Source organism: Scleropages formosus, chromosome 2 (genome assembly GCF_900964775.1).
Source record: "Scleropages formosus chromosome 2, fSclFor1.1, whole genome shotgun sequence".
NCBI lineage: Eukaryota > Metazoa > Chordata > Actinopteri > Osteoglossiformes > Osteoglossidae > Scleropages > Scleropages formosus.
The window spans coordinates 10,840,638-10,856,967 of NC_041807.1; the positions used below are offsets into that span (position 1 = coordinate 10,840,638).

General features: G+C 40.0%; 1 protein-coding gene across 21 annotated transcripts in view; it reads right to left on the reverse strand.

Moving 5' to 3' along the window:
- LOC108939922 (discs large homolog 1-like protein) overlaps positions 1 to 16,330 on the reverse strand; it is a 160,886-nt gene that overhangs the window by 48,603 nt on the left and 95,953 nt on the right. For 11 of the 21 annotated variants that reach the window (XM_029249451.1, XM_029249449.1, XM_029249469.1 and 8 more), the window contains 5 exons: positions 11,974 to 12,066; positions 11,417 to 11,470; positions 5,551 to 5,601; positions 2,359 to 2,483; positions 346 to 515 (listed from right to left, as the gene is read on the reverse strand). In XM_029249451.1, the coding sequence (XP_029105284.1) occupies positions 346 to 515; positions 2,359 to 2,483; positions 5,551 to 5,601; positions 11,417 to 11,470; positions 11,974 to 12,066 (493 nt within the window). Of the gene's footprint in view, positions 1 to 345; positions 516 to 2,358; positions 2,484 to 5,550; positions 5,602 to 11,416; positions 11,471 to 11,973; positions 12,067 to 15,044; positions 15,918 to 16,330 lie in introns of those variants that run through there. The other 10 variants (XM_018761614.2, XM_018761640.2, XM_018761631.2 and 7 more) reach the window with 2 other exon arrangements.

The window sequence follows — 16,330 nt, forward strand, 5'->3', positions numbered from 1 at the left end:
CTATCAATACACACACAGTACATCAGTTGTTTTTCATGCTTTATTTAATATTTTTTGTCAACGAAACAGCTTTAAGGAAGGTAGAAATTTTGGGTAAAAACTGTTTAAAAAGATTGAATTCTTGAATTTGTGTGAATGATGACCGTCTAATTTCTCTTCTCACAAACACATTTCCAAACCTCATACGACGATGACATTTTGTGGCAGGTGAAGATATGTTACCTATGCAAATATGTAACTAGTGCAATGTCATGGGTATAGACTTTCAGAGGCAGAGTGCCAAGTGAAGTGGATCGTGGTATACAAGCAGAAGCTGCTGCTCTCCTGCTGGAGACGAGGCCTTACCTTTGGGGCCCTTCACAAGTTTTATATCCACAATCTTCTCGGTGACGTGTTTTCTCCTTCTGACGTAGAGCCGTACAACACAGCCAGCTTCTTTTAGCGCCTCTACCGCCTTGCTGTGTGTGACGTCCCGCACATCCACATCATTCACTCTCAGGATGCAGTCATTGACTCTGGATGGGTGTGGAGTCAGATCAGGCCAGATTTTCACACCAATTACTCTCATTTTCTAAAACAACCTCCATGGTGGGGATTTTAATTGCTGCTCTTCTATATATTTAAGAATGAGTGCACACCAGAAACACTAATGTACCATTTTGCAACATCACTTAATCCGATAGTTAGTCTGGTAAATATAGACTAGAAGCCAGAATGCCAGAACGCAACGGGATTCCAAGGGGTGACAACACAGGTTCACAAAACTCAATTTACTGAACACCTGCGATGAGCAGCTTGAACACCATACCAGAGTACCACAGTGCTGTGCTCGAAGGTGCGTAGCTCTTACTGGAGACAGAAGCATATTCAGTTAAAACAAGCTTCTAGCTCACATCAACTACATAGTACGCTTGTTCCTTAATACTGAACAGTAGAAAAGAAAACATCTGGAGCCACTTTGAAGTCTTTAAACATAAAACCATTTCTGGAATCCAAACTACTGACTGAAAAGTGAACCATCTGTACTGAATTCCTCTCCAGCATCCACTGTCAGTACTAGGACCATAAGTGGCTTTTTCCTACATTTTGAGCCCTTGCCAAATTCTTTCTAAGAGTGCCAAGAAGAGCAAAGGAGTATTTTTATTAATGAAAAAGAAAAACAAGGGTAGACAAAATATATCAATATCACAATAACAATGCAGATAGTCCTGCTATACTACACACCAGCATACATTGTTTTGTACACATTACACAAAAGTGACTGTATGTAACCATGTCTTGCAACATAACACTTTTACTTCAGATACCCCACTAGACTCACAGATGGATGCATTTTAACTCGGTCAAATTACAATAATTTTTTTTTATATTAAGCAATTAACAGTTATTTCAATACACCGTATATTCTGATAATAAAATTGTTTCTAAAGATAACAGCACAGTGAATACATATATTTTATAATACAGAAAGGTATATGTTTTCTATACGAAGACACTTTAGTTGTTGCCTCCTGCTATTACTACACCTAACTGTGGTACCATAATGTAGCTACCTGCAGTGTACTAAAATTTACATAAATACACTTACCTTAGTTATCAAATTATTAAAATAACCAGTACAGATGGAAAATAATTGGATATGTTAATGATTAGATACATAACAAAAATTAATATATTTCTCAACTGTAAAAATCTAACACACTTAAAACTTTGGTATGCTGTTTCAACTACAGCACTGTGAAGAATAATTTCTGTAGATTTTTGTCATTAAATCTGATCAGATCTTTTTGTATTTTCTAGAAGTGTATGAATGGAGCCTAAGAGAAGAAAAAAATGACACCAGTATGGTTTTTATGTCATCTCCTTGGTGTGTAAGATAATAAAACGTATTTACAGCTTTGGATATTGACTGGCAGTGACACTTAGCACCAGACCAGCCAAAAGTAATGACACTCAGCCGACCTCAGCTTTTTGTGTTATACCTTATGGTGTAAACAGATCTGACAGGTCTGTAAACAGTTCAAGACTTTTTTAATCATATCAATGTCACAGACCTGGAACTCCCGTATTTCCGTTGTGTAACTCTGAGCATTATTCCAATTGGACCATTACTTATTAACAAATTACACACTAGAGGAGATACTTCTAGTTATATGGTTGGAATGTATTGTGATGAAGAAGTAGGAAGTGTACAAAGCAATAACACTCCTGCATTTATGAACTCTTGTGGCAGGTAGAAAACAGCTCAGTGCAAGCAAAAATGTGACGTGACTTAGAAGCAGTCTAGGGTGAAAATAATGACATACGAGGTAAAGTTCTGGGCAAGCTGCGGACTACACACTGAGCACTGATATTTACCGGAGACGGCCGTCCTGAGCAGCCGCACCACCTGGGATGATTTTTGTTATGAAGATGCTGGGATCATCACCAATGTGGGGATTGTCTGTACCACCTGCAATGCTGAAACCCAGGCCTGAATTGCCCTGTAAGCAAAAAGTTGACACAAAAAAAAAAACAGTATTTCAAAGAGATCATGAAGTCTAACATCTGTGCTGTCAACAGGTCCTTACATTACATGTAAATACACAGCATTCTGCCGTGCAAAGGATAAGGATTACAAGGATGTTGCCAATTCTGATGTAATTAAAAATAAACAGGAAAGCTCCAGAAAGGAAGCAACACCTCTGGACATCTCTAACTACAAAAGGAAAACACTAAATAGCTCCTGGGTGTGATAAACAGCCTTCTTTTATCCACAAGAAAAAGTCTTCATCAACTGCAGGGCATATTATTATATTATTACTATTATGACATTATGTGATAAGCTTGGTGGCGCTGTGGGTTGGACCGGGTCCTGCTCTCCGGTGGGTCTGGGGTTCGAGTCCCGCTTGGGGTACCTTGCAACAGACTGGCATCCTGTCCTGGGTGTGTCCCCTCCCCCCTCCAGCCTTACGCCCTGTGTTGCCAGGTTAGGCTCTGGCTCCCCGCGACCCCGAATGGGACAAGCGGTTCAGAAAATGTGTGTGCGCGTGTGTGTGTGCGCGAGATCAGCTTGAAAGAAATAGTTACTTTTGACTTTAGTTTGGTTAATACATGTAAGTAGCTCTAAGACAACTGACAATGAAATCAGATTGCAGGGTGCATATTATACTATAATGCACAACTTCCCCCTCAACTCAACTAATTACTCACACTTAAGCACAAACAGCAACCAGTCAACCAGCCTACACAAAGTACACACAAATATCCTGTGCGCTCTCCATTTGAGTGCTTGTGGGCAGAACAGAAGAGTAGTGCAACTCCATTAAGCAGGAGTCCCACTCCTTACGAGGAGAGCGCCTGCATGGTTCGAGGCGTGCTTGGCTGTAGCCTGCAGAAGAGCATTGTTTGCCAAAGCGATGTTAACAATGCGCACCGGAGAGTGTGTAGCCAAACAAGGTCACAGCAGAACAGAGAGAATGCCCTGAAGCACCTCTCACAGAGCAAGACTTGCTCCAACAATATGCAAAACATCTTGGTTAACTGTATAACTGCACAAACACTGCTGTTTTGCTTAGCAAGCATAAAACTACAGACAAGATGCAAAAGTGTGTTGGGCCCTTTCAAAGACTATTGTTTTGGGAAAAAATCTGAATGAACCTCTCAGCACCAGTAAATAAGAAGAGCTTTTTAATGAATGCTTCCTGAGACAATATGGGGACGTGAGGTGCCCACAGGCCTGTACAATGCAGCAATGCGGTAAAACACAAAAGCAGGCTCACTGCCACCCTTCACCGTCTCACACTGTTCAGTATGCAAAAGTGTCACCAAATCTCTCACTTTCTTATTCAGTAGGTGCACTCAGCTCTAATGGAGTGCTGAGTGGGCAACATCCACATACCCAAACTGCCTTAATTACTTTTACAATCATGCATACTGCAGTTATGCCAATGAGATCAAGTGTGAAAAAAAATTTGAGAAAGTAGAAGATGGGACTGTTTTTGATCCAAGGCAGATCTAATTACAGGAACCCTTGCATGCATGAGATTTTCATGTAAAAGCTCCATGCCATAACTATTCCTGGATTATTTTATTCGCATAAATAGATATGCATGCTCACACTATATACACAAGTTTAATTAAAATTCCAAAGTGTGTAAAACAGCTATACAGGACTGTCACGATGTATTCAGTTACTTTTGGGTGTTGCCTTTATCTGCTTTCCCTGATTTTGGAGAAAGAGGTAACTTTTACCATAATCTGACAAAAATGTGAATAGTAAAAAGAAAGTGTTTATTGTTTTTTTGTGTATTACTATATATTGTGTTGTTTATAGTCTGTGGAGAAGCACTCAAGAAAGAATTTCATAGTACTTTGTACATGGTACTTGTATTTATGACAAACCTTGAACTTGAAAGCAACAAAGAAAATCTTCTGCTTTTCCATAAACTGAGAAAGAACTATTTGCAAATTTTGATGAATATCCAAGTAAAGAATATTATGGCTCTCTGTGTGTTCTAATGACGAATAAGCTGTGTACATTTAGGGGAGGCCTCATATCTCAGACAGCGAGTCTTCAGAGACTTTGGCAGTTACAGACACAGCAGCCCACTGACATCATACACACAGGAGCGCTCAGTGACAACTACTCTGCCACTGGTAATCTGGCTAAGAAGACTATCTTGGCCAAAGTCTGCCCTGTGAAAGCTATGCTACATATACTGCACTGGCAGAAGACCTTTATTCTTTCTTTTTCATACAAAGGTGATGAGACCATCTATTTCCATGTACAAAATACATGAATGTTAAATAGAGTCCAATGCAGTTTATTTGTTCGGTTGGGAAACACACAGCAATCAAACTTCCAGTGGAGGACTGACAGGTCTGCAGTGCTACTATGGCGGCACACAGCGCTCAGAAACATCTCATGAGGTACTTGGGCCAGTCAGACACCTGGTATAACTGAGATATCAATAATCAGTCCGTAAAAAAGAGTGAAATACAAATGTCCTCAAAATCAATTACATCTAACTTGCCATGTCAGTTTACAATACATAGACTAAAATTATTAGACTTAAACACATTAAAACTGGCTTAATTTATATTTAGTGTTTTCTGTATAATTTAAAGTGAAGAGTACTCTGAATGTTGTTTGCATTTCCTGAGATTGTCCTTCACAGACAGCCCATACCCTCATACATCAGTCACCAACCCAAGGCTTATCCTCAGAATCATATGTATTTTTACATTTACTACTTGTTCTACGTGTGCTGTTACAGTCTAAGTGCACTTTCCTTGAGAGTGAGTATTTTCTCCTCATCTATCAACATATCTACTATCAGATAAGATTTCAGTCTTTCACACATTCACTGTCACTAGGGCAGTGTGTAGAGCATGAGGAAAAGTACCCAACCTAAGGGAATGCACGGTGACACATGCGACTTTTTGTAGATAGCACCGGGGCTAAATTGAGCCCCAAAGCTATTCAGACAACATTATCCATCATGCCGACATAATTCCCCATTAATCTCATTACAGCTGATAAACAGGAGTAAATTATAGTACTCTTACGCGCTCAAGTGTTATTTCCTCATATTCGTAGTCTGCTTCCGTTCCATTCACCTGAAAGGGAAGACAGGAGGCATGAGCAACATGTGGATTTCAATGAGTCTCAGAACATTTGTCAAGAGTGACTTCATTCATACACAGTGGATCCAAAGGAATAACAATAACAACTCAAACACCCAAAAGAAGATTTATTCGGAAGGTTATGGAAGTATTTGACCGTCTAACTGATCACACCGCATCTAAACAATTTAACTCATTTCTCTTTTTCTATAAACCCAATAATGTTTTAATGTGATATGGCTTCGCAAGAAATGAACTAAGCATGATGGACTGTACGTTACATACCTATTCAACTGTGTGGTGATGAAGACAATGGAGCAACACTGTGATACACAGAAAAGCAATACCTAAGGGCTTCATTTTGTTCACATACCATCTTATTTATTCTGTGTCCATTCCGCTGTGAAAATTGAATGAACTACATCAGGTTCACTCTAATACGGGAGACTACAAACTAGTCCTCCTGCTCTAAAGGGATTACATGTGGTTGTCATCTTTAGTATATTCATTTCTCTCAGCAAGGATGAATCCCTGTGTGCCACCCTCACTGGCTCCCATCACCACGCTTGTTATAAATGCACTGGAAGCCCAATTCCAGTTCAGGAAGTGTATTACCACACCACCACCACCGCCGCTGCTGCTGCTGCTGCTGCTGCTACTACTACTACTACTACTACTACTACTACTACTAATATGAATAAATAATAATCCAGGACCTTAACACTTAACTACTGAACAGTTTAATTATGAACAGGTTACCATGTAAAGCTACCTATATGGGTTTACTTTCAAATAAAGATGTTATTTTGAGCTTCTATAGTCCATATCCAAAATGTTGTCTTTGACTGCAGCAAATGTGACTGCTTAGATAATTCTCATTAGATTGACTTTTTTCTCCCCAAACCCATCCAACATAATTCCATCAAAATTTTCCTAGTAAAATGAACACAGTGATTTCAGACATCAGTGAGGGTGTCTCAAATGCGGCACCAGGAGCCATGCACTCATTCTTAGCCCCCCAACAACTTCCACCCCCACACACTGCAATTCCAAGCTGCATCACACACATTACATCAATGACCTTTCTACTTAAAATGGAAGCCCCAGGCCATGAGTAACAAAGACCACCCATCAACCATGCTTTTGGCCTCCTTTTCCAGACCCTCTAACACCGCTTCCACTTCCACCAGGTTGGCAGCAATGGACTGGTGGCCCTATATACCACACCATTCGTATCCTTGAGAAGCCAGCATCACTTAGTACTAATGAGATAGCTACATTGTCCTGAACTGTAAGGTTGGGCACAAGAAAAAAAAAAAAAAAAAAATCTGTAGATACTGTATAATAGTGTCAGTCAAGTAAGTTCCGCATAATACAACTTCATGACTGAGCAGGATCTAGTGATCTAGTATCCTGTTAAAAAGAAATTCTGTTTTTCCCCACATATAATGTTTCACTTATGCTCTATTTCTTTGGTTTTGTGTATAATTTTTGCTAAGCCGCCTTTAATCTTCAGTAACTGTCATGACTGTAGAAGTAGGCAGAAGTACCCGCCCTAATGAAGAGCTAAACAGCCAATGAATGTGCTGACTGCCAGGTGCAATCTTCATTTCTACCAATAATCTCATTTATCCACTTGCATTACCAAATTATCTAATTTTGTTCAAAAATGTGAATATATACAGCATTATGATTTTATTATAATACATTTACATTTATTCATTTAGCAGACAATTTTTTCCAAAGCGATGTACATCTCAGCAAAAGTACAATTTATGCATTACATTAATAGAAAGAGACATAGCTGCAGACATATGACTCAAGTAAATCTAGTTTGTTACCTACCACTTACTGCACCGAGGTTCATCGTTCAAGTAGGTGCAGAAAACACAGGATAGACAAATCCTAATACCCTCCTACGATTTTTTTTATAATAAATAATAAAAACTGACACTTCTCTACATTTTCATATTGTCATATTATTGTCCTCAGCAATGTCAAATGTTCATATTTGCATAAAACAACACTAAACTGAAAATTCAGTATTTATCTTTTTAAATTAAGCGTTTTCACGATTTTTAAGCACAGTAAACTGAACACATGACTGACATTTGAACAGTAACAGTAAGTTACTTTAACCAACTTCAGCAAGTGTTACAAGTTCTAGTCTGAACTGATGTGCGCATTTTCTTTAACCATTTTCCTGTATGTCTCTAAAAAATATAAAACATCTAAAATGCCTCCAGTGAACATTAATCACCACTTTCTGAAAAAAGGGAAGTGCTATAACACAGACAAGAAAATTCAATAACGCCCAAAAAAGGTACAAAATGAAACGGCTGCTACGCTGTGTACCATCTGTTTTATAACAGTGAATTAATCCTCCAGACACACGGTCCATGTTAAATTTCCAAACTGCGAGAGAAAGCTGCTCCAATTTTGACTCAAATTAAAGTAAGGCCTTGTAAGTAAAGTGTACTTCTGCAGACAGAAATGCTTTAAAATGAACATTTAACTGTGCACACAGAATTTGATGTAGGAAAGGAAAAATGCAGTCAAGGCTAGAGTCACAAGAAAATAGCTGTATTTCTAATGAAATCAAAAACCAGCTTAATTTCATCATTCTTGATTAAGACAGATATTTATGAAGATGTCAAAGAGACCAGAAAACAAAAAACAACACATTTAAGTAGAAGTTGTTGCAGACTATCTAATTTATGAATTTGATCTGTTCATGTTTTCTGATTAGTTCCAAGGGCTTTAGGAACTGCTCAAAAGTGAAAGGAAAAAAAATCATGACCCATTTTATGCCTTAATTGTGAATAAAGAAAAAACTTGTATCAGAACTATAATAAAAAAATATATATCACTAATAACTAGTCAATAACTCCACATTTTTACTAAATATTTTATATGGATGTATCCCTTATAATATTAATACTGGAGTTTAATGCAAAATTTTTCATTACTCATTGGAGATTAAATGGCTTCTTAAAGAGAGATTAAATGGTTGCCTGAACTGCCCAGCTGTACCAATATTTGACATTACAGTGGAGTATGAACTTGTGGGAACTGACACAGTGCATAAAGATAAAAATTGCTGGTCACTTGTTTGCCACACAAATTTTATGGAACATGCTACCTTTTACTTGTGTTTACACAAAGCAACATAACTAAATATAATGGTAAACCACAGGATATTTATAATGATAATGATATGATATATAACTTAATATATAACTTTCATGTAAAAAAAAACACTGAAGAGAGATATTAACATATGACAGAACATGGGTGAAATGATAAAGACCAAGATGCTGAGGGGGAATCTGAGTGTCATGAGTGATCATGACAAGGGACGTAGGATCACTAGCTCAGTTGGCATGCCATTTGTTCGGAAGTGTTTTTCACATTTGAAAATCCATTTTTTCCTCAGTTTTCTTCCAGACTTTACCCACAGAAAGTATAACCTCATGCAATTTGAGCAGCTGGAAAGGTGGAAAAAAAACTGTTGTGCACAGGTACTTCACGAGGTGACTTCACAGATGTGTGTCAAAACAAAGGGCAAAACATTCAGAATAAATTACTTTTTTTTGGTCTAAAGGCAAGAGATGAACAGAGAACACATCATTTTTCAAGGAGCTAAATGTTTTGCAGTATCCAGCATATGAAAACAAATCCGGAAAATGAAGTGATGCTAGGGGTAGTGTGAAATGGCAAACTAAAGTACTAAGACGATTAACAAGAAGATTTCTAAAAACATATCAGTATCATGGGGTCATGCTTGTATTTACAATTGATATGTTTCCTTTGTACACTTCTTCCACACACAACTAAATAGTCAGTAATGCCTGCAAACTAGTGCAGTATTTCCTCAGGAAGTGGCAACGATGGATGCGGGCACCAGCAAGACCGAATACCCCACAATGAATAGAGAGTTTCTGAGAGCACCCCCTACAGCAGAAACAGTGTTGTGACAGCCCTTCAGTGCCAAATGAAATCAGTCAAAGAAAGATTGCGACCAATGGTCAGAAGCAAAACATTTTTCCATATCAGTTTATATCGGCAACTCTTGGATTTCACTGTGCACTGGAACTGAAAACAACAAGAGTCAACAAACAACATAAACACAAGTTTAATCATTTCTACACATTAAATGTATATATTGCTTGTACACCCTCACAACACTGTAATGACTGATTTAGAGTATTAAATATTTCTGAATCTATTCTATACAATATTTAACACTATTATACATGTGCAGTTTCTTCTTGCAGTTACCGAGAATCCCATCTATCACTGAACAACAGACTATTAAAAGCAGTCATACAATCATTTACAGAAAAACCCTGAGAATTGCATTAAGAAGGAAACAAATGAAATCACACTTTTAACAGTCATACACTTAGACTGATACTTTCATCTATTCAAATACATTGCAGTCTTTAACTGTATTAAACTGTAAAAATCTTTTAATCCAAAAACTAGTAATGTGCTTACCATACAGAATGACAGCTAATAATTTCATTTTTGAAAGCTTTATATTTGGTAGGCTTCTCCTCGATAAGTATAAACCTTTCAAAATGTTTTCCTGTGTATTTTTATTTTTAAATATATGACATATGAATACATGTTTTCAGTACTGCGCATGAAGACGTTAATATGTCAGCTGAATAAAGCCTCCCTGTGTCACTGGGCAACAATGGCCCAGTAATGACTATTAATAATTGACCCCAAAGAGCCTGTGCACTGTAACTAATATTTCAGCATGATGGTTAATAAGCGCTGGCTGTATCAGATAAAACTTGGGCCGAATGTGACAGGCCCCCAGAAGACTGTGAGCTCATACAGTATTAAGATAGGCAGGGTGAAGGGCCATTCTGCTGCTACATTTAAATGCCAATCACGCAGCTGCCCATCGATCTGTGCTGCAGTCTCATTTGTGCGTGCCCTTGTGGATCCATGCTGCGGTCTTATTAGCACACAGCCCTTGCTCCTTTATTGAGACCACTGTGTGAGGACAAACCACAGTGAGCAGTAAATGAGCCCTTTGGGGGAATGCAGCAGCAGTACTTCTGTTTGAGAAATGGACTACAGTTAGTACACCAGTTAGCACAGTCCTTCAGCACCACGGCCAGCTCCGCAGAGGCCCGGACACAACCTGGCACCTGACACCCGACACCCAACCCCCAACCACTCAAATGCCTGCCACCCCGCAGACTGTTGACAGGAGGCTCAAAGAGGCCGAGCCCACACACCAGTAGTGGAAGTGGAAATTAATAAACTATGTAATCTTTGAAAAACTTGCTTACGTAAAATGTTAACAACAAGGTCTGAGGTACTTCCTCCAGCAATAAAAAAGTAAACATTTCAGCAAATGCAATGGCCTACACTTATTAATGTATTAAACCATTTAGCATTTTTAGACAAACATTATTCTATTATAATAAAGAATGTTCACAACATTTATGTCATAGTCATTACGATAATATGCATCTAAATTTCATTTCACTCATTTTATTATTAAGCTGATGCTTTTCTCTAAAGCTACATACAATTACTTTCCGATTTACTATACAGATGCAAAATTTTTCCTGGAGCAATCCAGAGTAAATACTTTGCTCAAGGGTACTGTAGCAATTCAAATCTGGGTCCTTTGTCTGCAAGATGGCAGCTCTAATCACTACACCACCAGCTGCCTCAAATATTTTATTTGACTTTGAATTAGTAAAGACGGCTCATTAAAATGAAATTTCATTTAATCGCAAAATTTGAACAACGAAGGCAACAATATAATATAGTAACTTACGTATGGAGGTGTGTCAAAAATGTCCGTGTTCACCACTACAGGCGGTGGGTTAGCCTTGGAAAGACAAACGAATAACAGTCATTAACATATCAAACAGAACATTCATTAACATATTTCTATTAAGACAACATTAATTAGACAATGGCAAAATAGGTGTTAGCAAGTTAAAAAGCACTGCTTCCATACAATAAGTAAAAGCTGCTTTCCCCATTTTAAATAAAGGTGTTACAAAATATATGAAATAAAATATGCTCACATAAATTACACAGTTTCAAGAAAACAGCAAAAATTAACATGACAATAAGCCTACGTACACACCATACCTCACTGCAGGGTGTACAATGCTGAAGCATGAATGCTATCAAATTCTCACATAAATCTGCCCTGGGACCCTTATGTTTCATTGGACTTTCACCGTTTTAAACTAAGAAAACATGGGCATTAAAAGCAAAACTCTGTCTCATCATAACTCTACCAAAACAGAGCCAGAAGAGGGGTTGGGGAGGATGAATGACCAAAGAAAATGAAAAAGGAAAAAAAAAAAAAAAAAAAAAGACCTGTGAGGCAGGCGTGATGGTGGTCTCGGCTGGGACTGGCGAGATAGGGATCACGGGGATTATAGGAGTGGACGGAGGGACAGCATCTGTCTGCTAAACAATGGCAGGGGTCACAGGTCAGGAAGTGAGCAAAAAACACAAACACAGATGACAGTTATGGCATGTTATCAACAGTCAGTGTGTTTATGCATGTATGCATGCATGTGTCTGCATGGTGGCTGGGTGAGGTGGAGACCATGTTCAGAATGATTGGGAAAACCTTCCTAATAATGACAGAGGATGAGGGGGATGCTGACGGGAAAGTGAGGAGACTAACCCATACATTATATTTCGAGCAGCAGAAACATATGAACAAGACAGGACAACAGAGTAAAAGTATATTTCCCCAAAGTATTACAAATTAGTTTTTAATGCTATGTGAGCTCACTATAAAAGAAGCATGGAATATTTCTTGACTGCAAAAAAAAAAAAAAAAAAAAAAACGCAGATCCACGTAGGAAGAAAGCTATAGTGCTTGTATAATAAACAAATGACAGTAGGTGAGAAGAACTGTGTTCTCAACAGCAAAAGCAAAATATGAGTACACCAAGGCAAGGAAATATAATTCTGAAACTGCTGCCTCTTTCTAAGAGGTTTTGGCAAAACGGATATTGTTGTCCATTACTTTGGCTCACCCTGTGTCTGGAGGGTGGCAGGTCAACACATTCGTCATTCAATGTCACGAGAGACCTCAGAGATCACAGCCAGACTAGGAGCTCCTACTTCAGAAGTGTAGATCCCACACTGACACAATGACGAACAATGGAAGCAGAGAGTGATAGTCAAACGGACAAAGAAAATATTTTCCCATCTCAGGGGTACAGGAAGAGTAGCCACACAAGAGGTTAAATATTAAACCATAGACCTTCATTTGGATGAGTTCAAAGAGTGATGTGTGGAAAAGTGTTTTGAGTCTGCCAGGTTCCCTAGAAGTTCATTCTGGCATGTTTGTGGCACAGCTGGCTCAGTTCCGTCTGTGGCTTTAACAATTAAACACACAAGCTGAAGGGAGGAACCCAACAGGTTTCCATTATCAAAACTGGATCCCAGAAGAACAACACAATTCTTTTAGCTGACACTTTTTCCCAAAGCAACTTACTATGTTAAGATACTTACAATTATTTAGCCATTTATACAGCTGGGTAATTTTACAGTGAGTACCATGCTCAAGAGTACTACAGCAGGAGGTAAGACTTGAACCTGTGGGTCCAAAGGCAATAGCGCTAACCACTATGCTACCAGCTGTCCCAACAGATACTCTATGCTAGCAATTTGAAGGTTACCTTTGTTGAATGACTCAGAAATAGCATATTATAAAATATTAATTTCTGATTAGCCTGCACTCTCATGTAAAAGTATTTACAGTTATTTGCAACAGCAACATACCGGAGCCATTCAAGCTAAGACACCTTAACCTGCAGTCATCGCTACAATTCTAGCTTAAGCGTTTTCATACCTTATGATGACAACTTTGTTCTTGCTCTTTCACACAATTTCAGGTGTTATGTGAATGCAAACATATATTCTCAGCTGTAATCCTCACATGTATTTTCCCTCTGTAGGCTTCAACAGACAACACAACACACACGGAGGAAAAGGCTGTTTGCCTGCCTGCCTGCCTGCCTGCCTCACCATTGCCATTGCATGTGGGCACAGGGGAGACAATCCCAGCCACCTCTTCCTCACAGCAAAACCAGCTTCTGGAGCTCTCAGCTCCTGGAGTCTGATAAAAGAGCAACTGATTGTGTGTGAAAGTGGCTTGGGCAAATCCCTGTTCAAAGGAAGAACACTGAGTACCATGACAAATACTTGTGTGTGCCTGGAATACATGAAGAGATGGATTTATAAGGCAGGAGGACAAAACACTCATACTCGAAACAGTACACATCTTGTATGAATTGGAAAAACCCCATATTGATGTATTCCACCCATTCTCAAATGCATTGCACTTGGCCCTGCACTCTGCAAAGGAAGGCTCCAGTGAGAACCCAGACCAGCACAGGAGATCCTTGGATGCAGAGAAGGGTGAGTGTTTTCACAGTGCTCGATCTAGCTCAGAAAACCATCCTCTGGGTTTAACACTGTACTAGTCAGGACATCACGTGTGTGTCCTCACCCAGTCCCTTGATGGCCAAACCTACACTCACGTCACATTTTCACTGTGAAGTCTACACCGGCGTCCTCAGCCCCTTAACATTCCTGCCTGCTCCAGCACAGTCTACCACACATGTCCATCGTCACTAGCTAGGTGCACTTTTACGTATGTCCACAAGAGTATATGTCACTGGTAAAGACAGCCACATGCTACTTTTGCAGTACTCCTAGCATACTACCAGCAGAGGGGGTTCCCATAGAAAGCACAAATGGGGGGGAGGGGTATCAGAATAGAACAGCTCAGTGACAATTGATCAGAAGCTTGTGTTTCACTACAGCTGACACCTCTATCAGTGCCTTGAAACTAAAAACAAAAGCCGGGTAAAGACCAACACGAAACACAAATATAACGCAGAAGTTTGAGTGACGCGTCTGCATACTACACACTGAAGGCCACAGCCCATGTTCATAAGAACATGGCGATTAGACAATTAGATGTAAGGCACCAACTTAACAAAAGTCTAAATAGGAGAAAGAAACCTTTTAAAAGAACCACATTTCATCTGTGTCAAAATGAAAGAACATGCCATCAAACCATAAAGCAATGGCATCAAAACTATTGGCCAATGTGAAAAAGCCCACTACAGTATGTCTCATTCAACATCCCTGGGACACAGCTAAAGTTGAAAACGTCCCGAGATGCCCACTTTTAAGCTTCACAGACACACTTTCAGTCATTAACAGTAGAGATCTGACTTGTTTACTGCTCACTGAGTTAAATCACCCCCCTGTTACGAATGTATTAAACAATATGAATGTACTAAGCAGTCTTTTTCTGAAAGCATAGTTAGTTAACAAAGAGTTCTTCCTCTTTGCTCATTCCTCCGTCACACTCGCACGCCGACTACATGGCAGCGGTGCTCATGCAGCAGACGTACCTTGTGGAAAGAAAGAGTGCCCCACGAATTGTCCGACCACCAGCCGCTACTGGCTTGGACCTTGGCTGTGCTTTTTGTGGGGCTCTTTTTGACACTGTCCCGGAGATTCGAGAACTTCCCTCGAGTTGAGGAGGTGGCGGGCAGGGTGCAGGAGCTGTAGTACCTGTGGGATTTCTGAAGAGACTGCTGGTTCGAGGGCTCATACTGGTGCTGGTGCTGACAGTGACGCGGGCTCTGTTTCTCATGCTGACTGTGGTATCGGTTCTGATGACGAAGCTGGTGCTGAAGCTGCTGGTGGTGCTGATTCTGAAGCTGGTACCAATGCTGGAGATGATGCTGATGCTGTACCTGATGCAAATTCTGATTACGGAGATGGTGCTGATGTTGTACCTTATGCAAATTCTGATTCTGGAGTTGGTGCTGATGCTGTGCCTGATGCGGATTCGGATTCTGTAGATGGTGCTGATGCTGAAGACGCTGATGGTGCAGTTGAAGCTGGTTCTGATGTTGGTGCAGTCTCTGCTGCTTTTGAAGCTGAGCGTGATGAGACTGGGAATGCTGAAGTCTTTGGGGAACCCTGGGGCGACTGCTGACCATGCCAGCGCTGCCCTCACATCCCTCCGCCGAGCCGCAGCAATATTCGTGGTTGTGATAGTACATTGTCATTACCCAAAGCAAAGGAAGAACTGGACCTCACTATTCCAGGACACAAAAAATTCCTCCCGTGGTGGTTTCATACGTTACCCTCCTCAACCGTGAGACAGGCTAGGGGTGGGGGGTGCCAGGAACACAGGGAAATAAATTCAATCCTATCGTCTGGCTCCAGCCCCCTCCGGTCCAGCTTGTCCGGTTGTGAGGGCTTTCACTCGCCTGCTCCCTCACTCCTCCTCGCTCGCCCTGCTTCGCTCTCTCGCCGATTAATGAGCTCCAATGGGCACTGCACATGGCAGCAGACAGCCCACTTTTCCCAAGCATGAATAATCAATGCGCCGCTCTGATTCCAGCGTGCTGCTAATGTGTACAAGGACAAGTTTTCTGTATAGTAGACAGGAATTCCAGACTAGTGTTAATTACATGAATATTTTTCCTTTGACAATGATGCTCAGGAGACAGTACAATGTGAACACTCAAAATAGTGTTAATAGGATACCTGGAATAGGCATTAAAATTTAAAAATGGTAAGCCAGAGTATGAGACGGCTACACGATTACGCTAGTAGCAGTGAAACGTGCTTTGACTGAAATCAACTAAGTCAGGGCTTCCAATCCTTCTGGATACTTACTGTG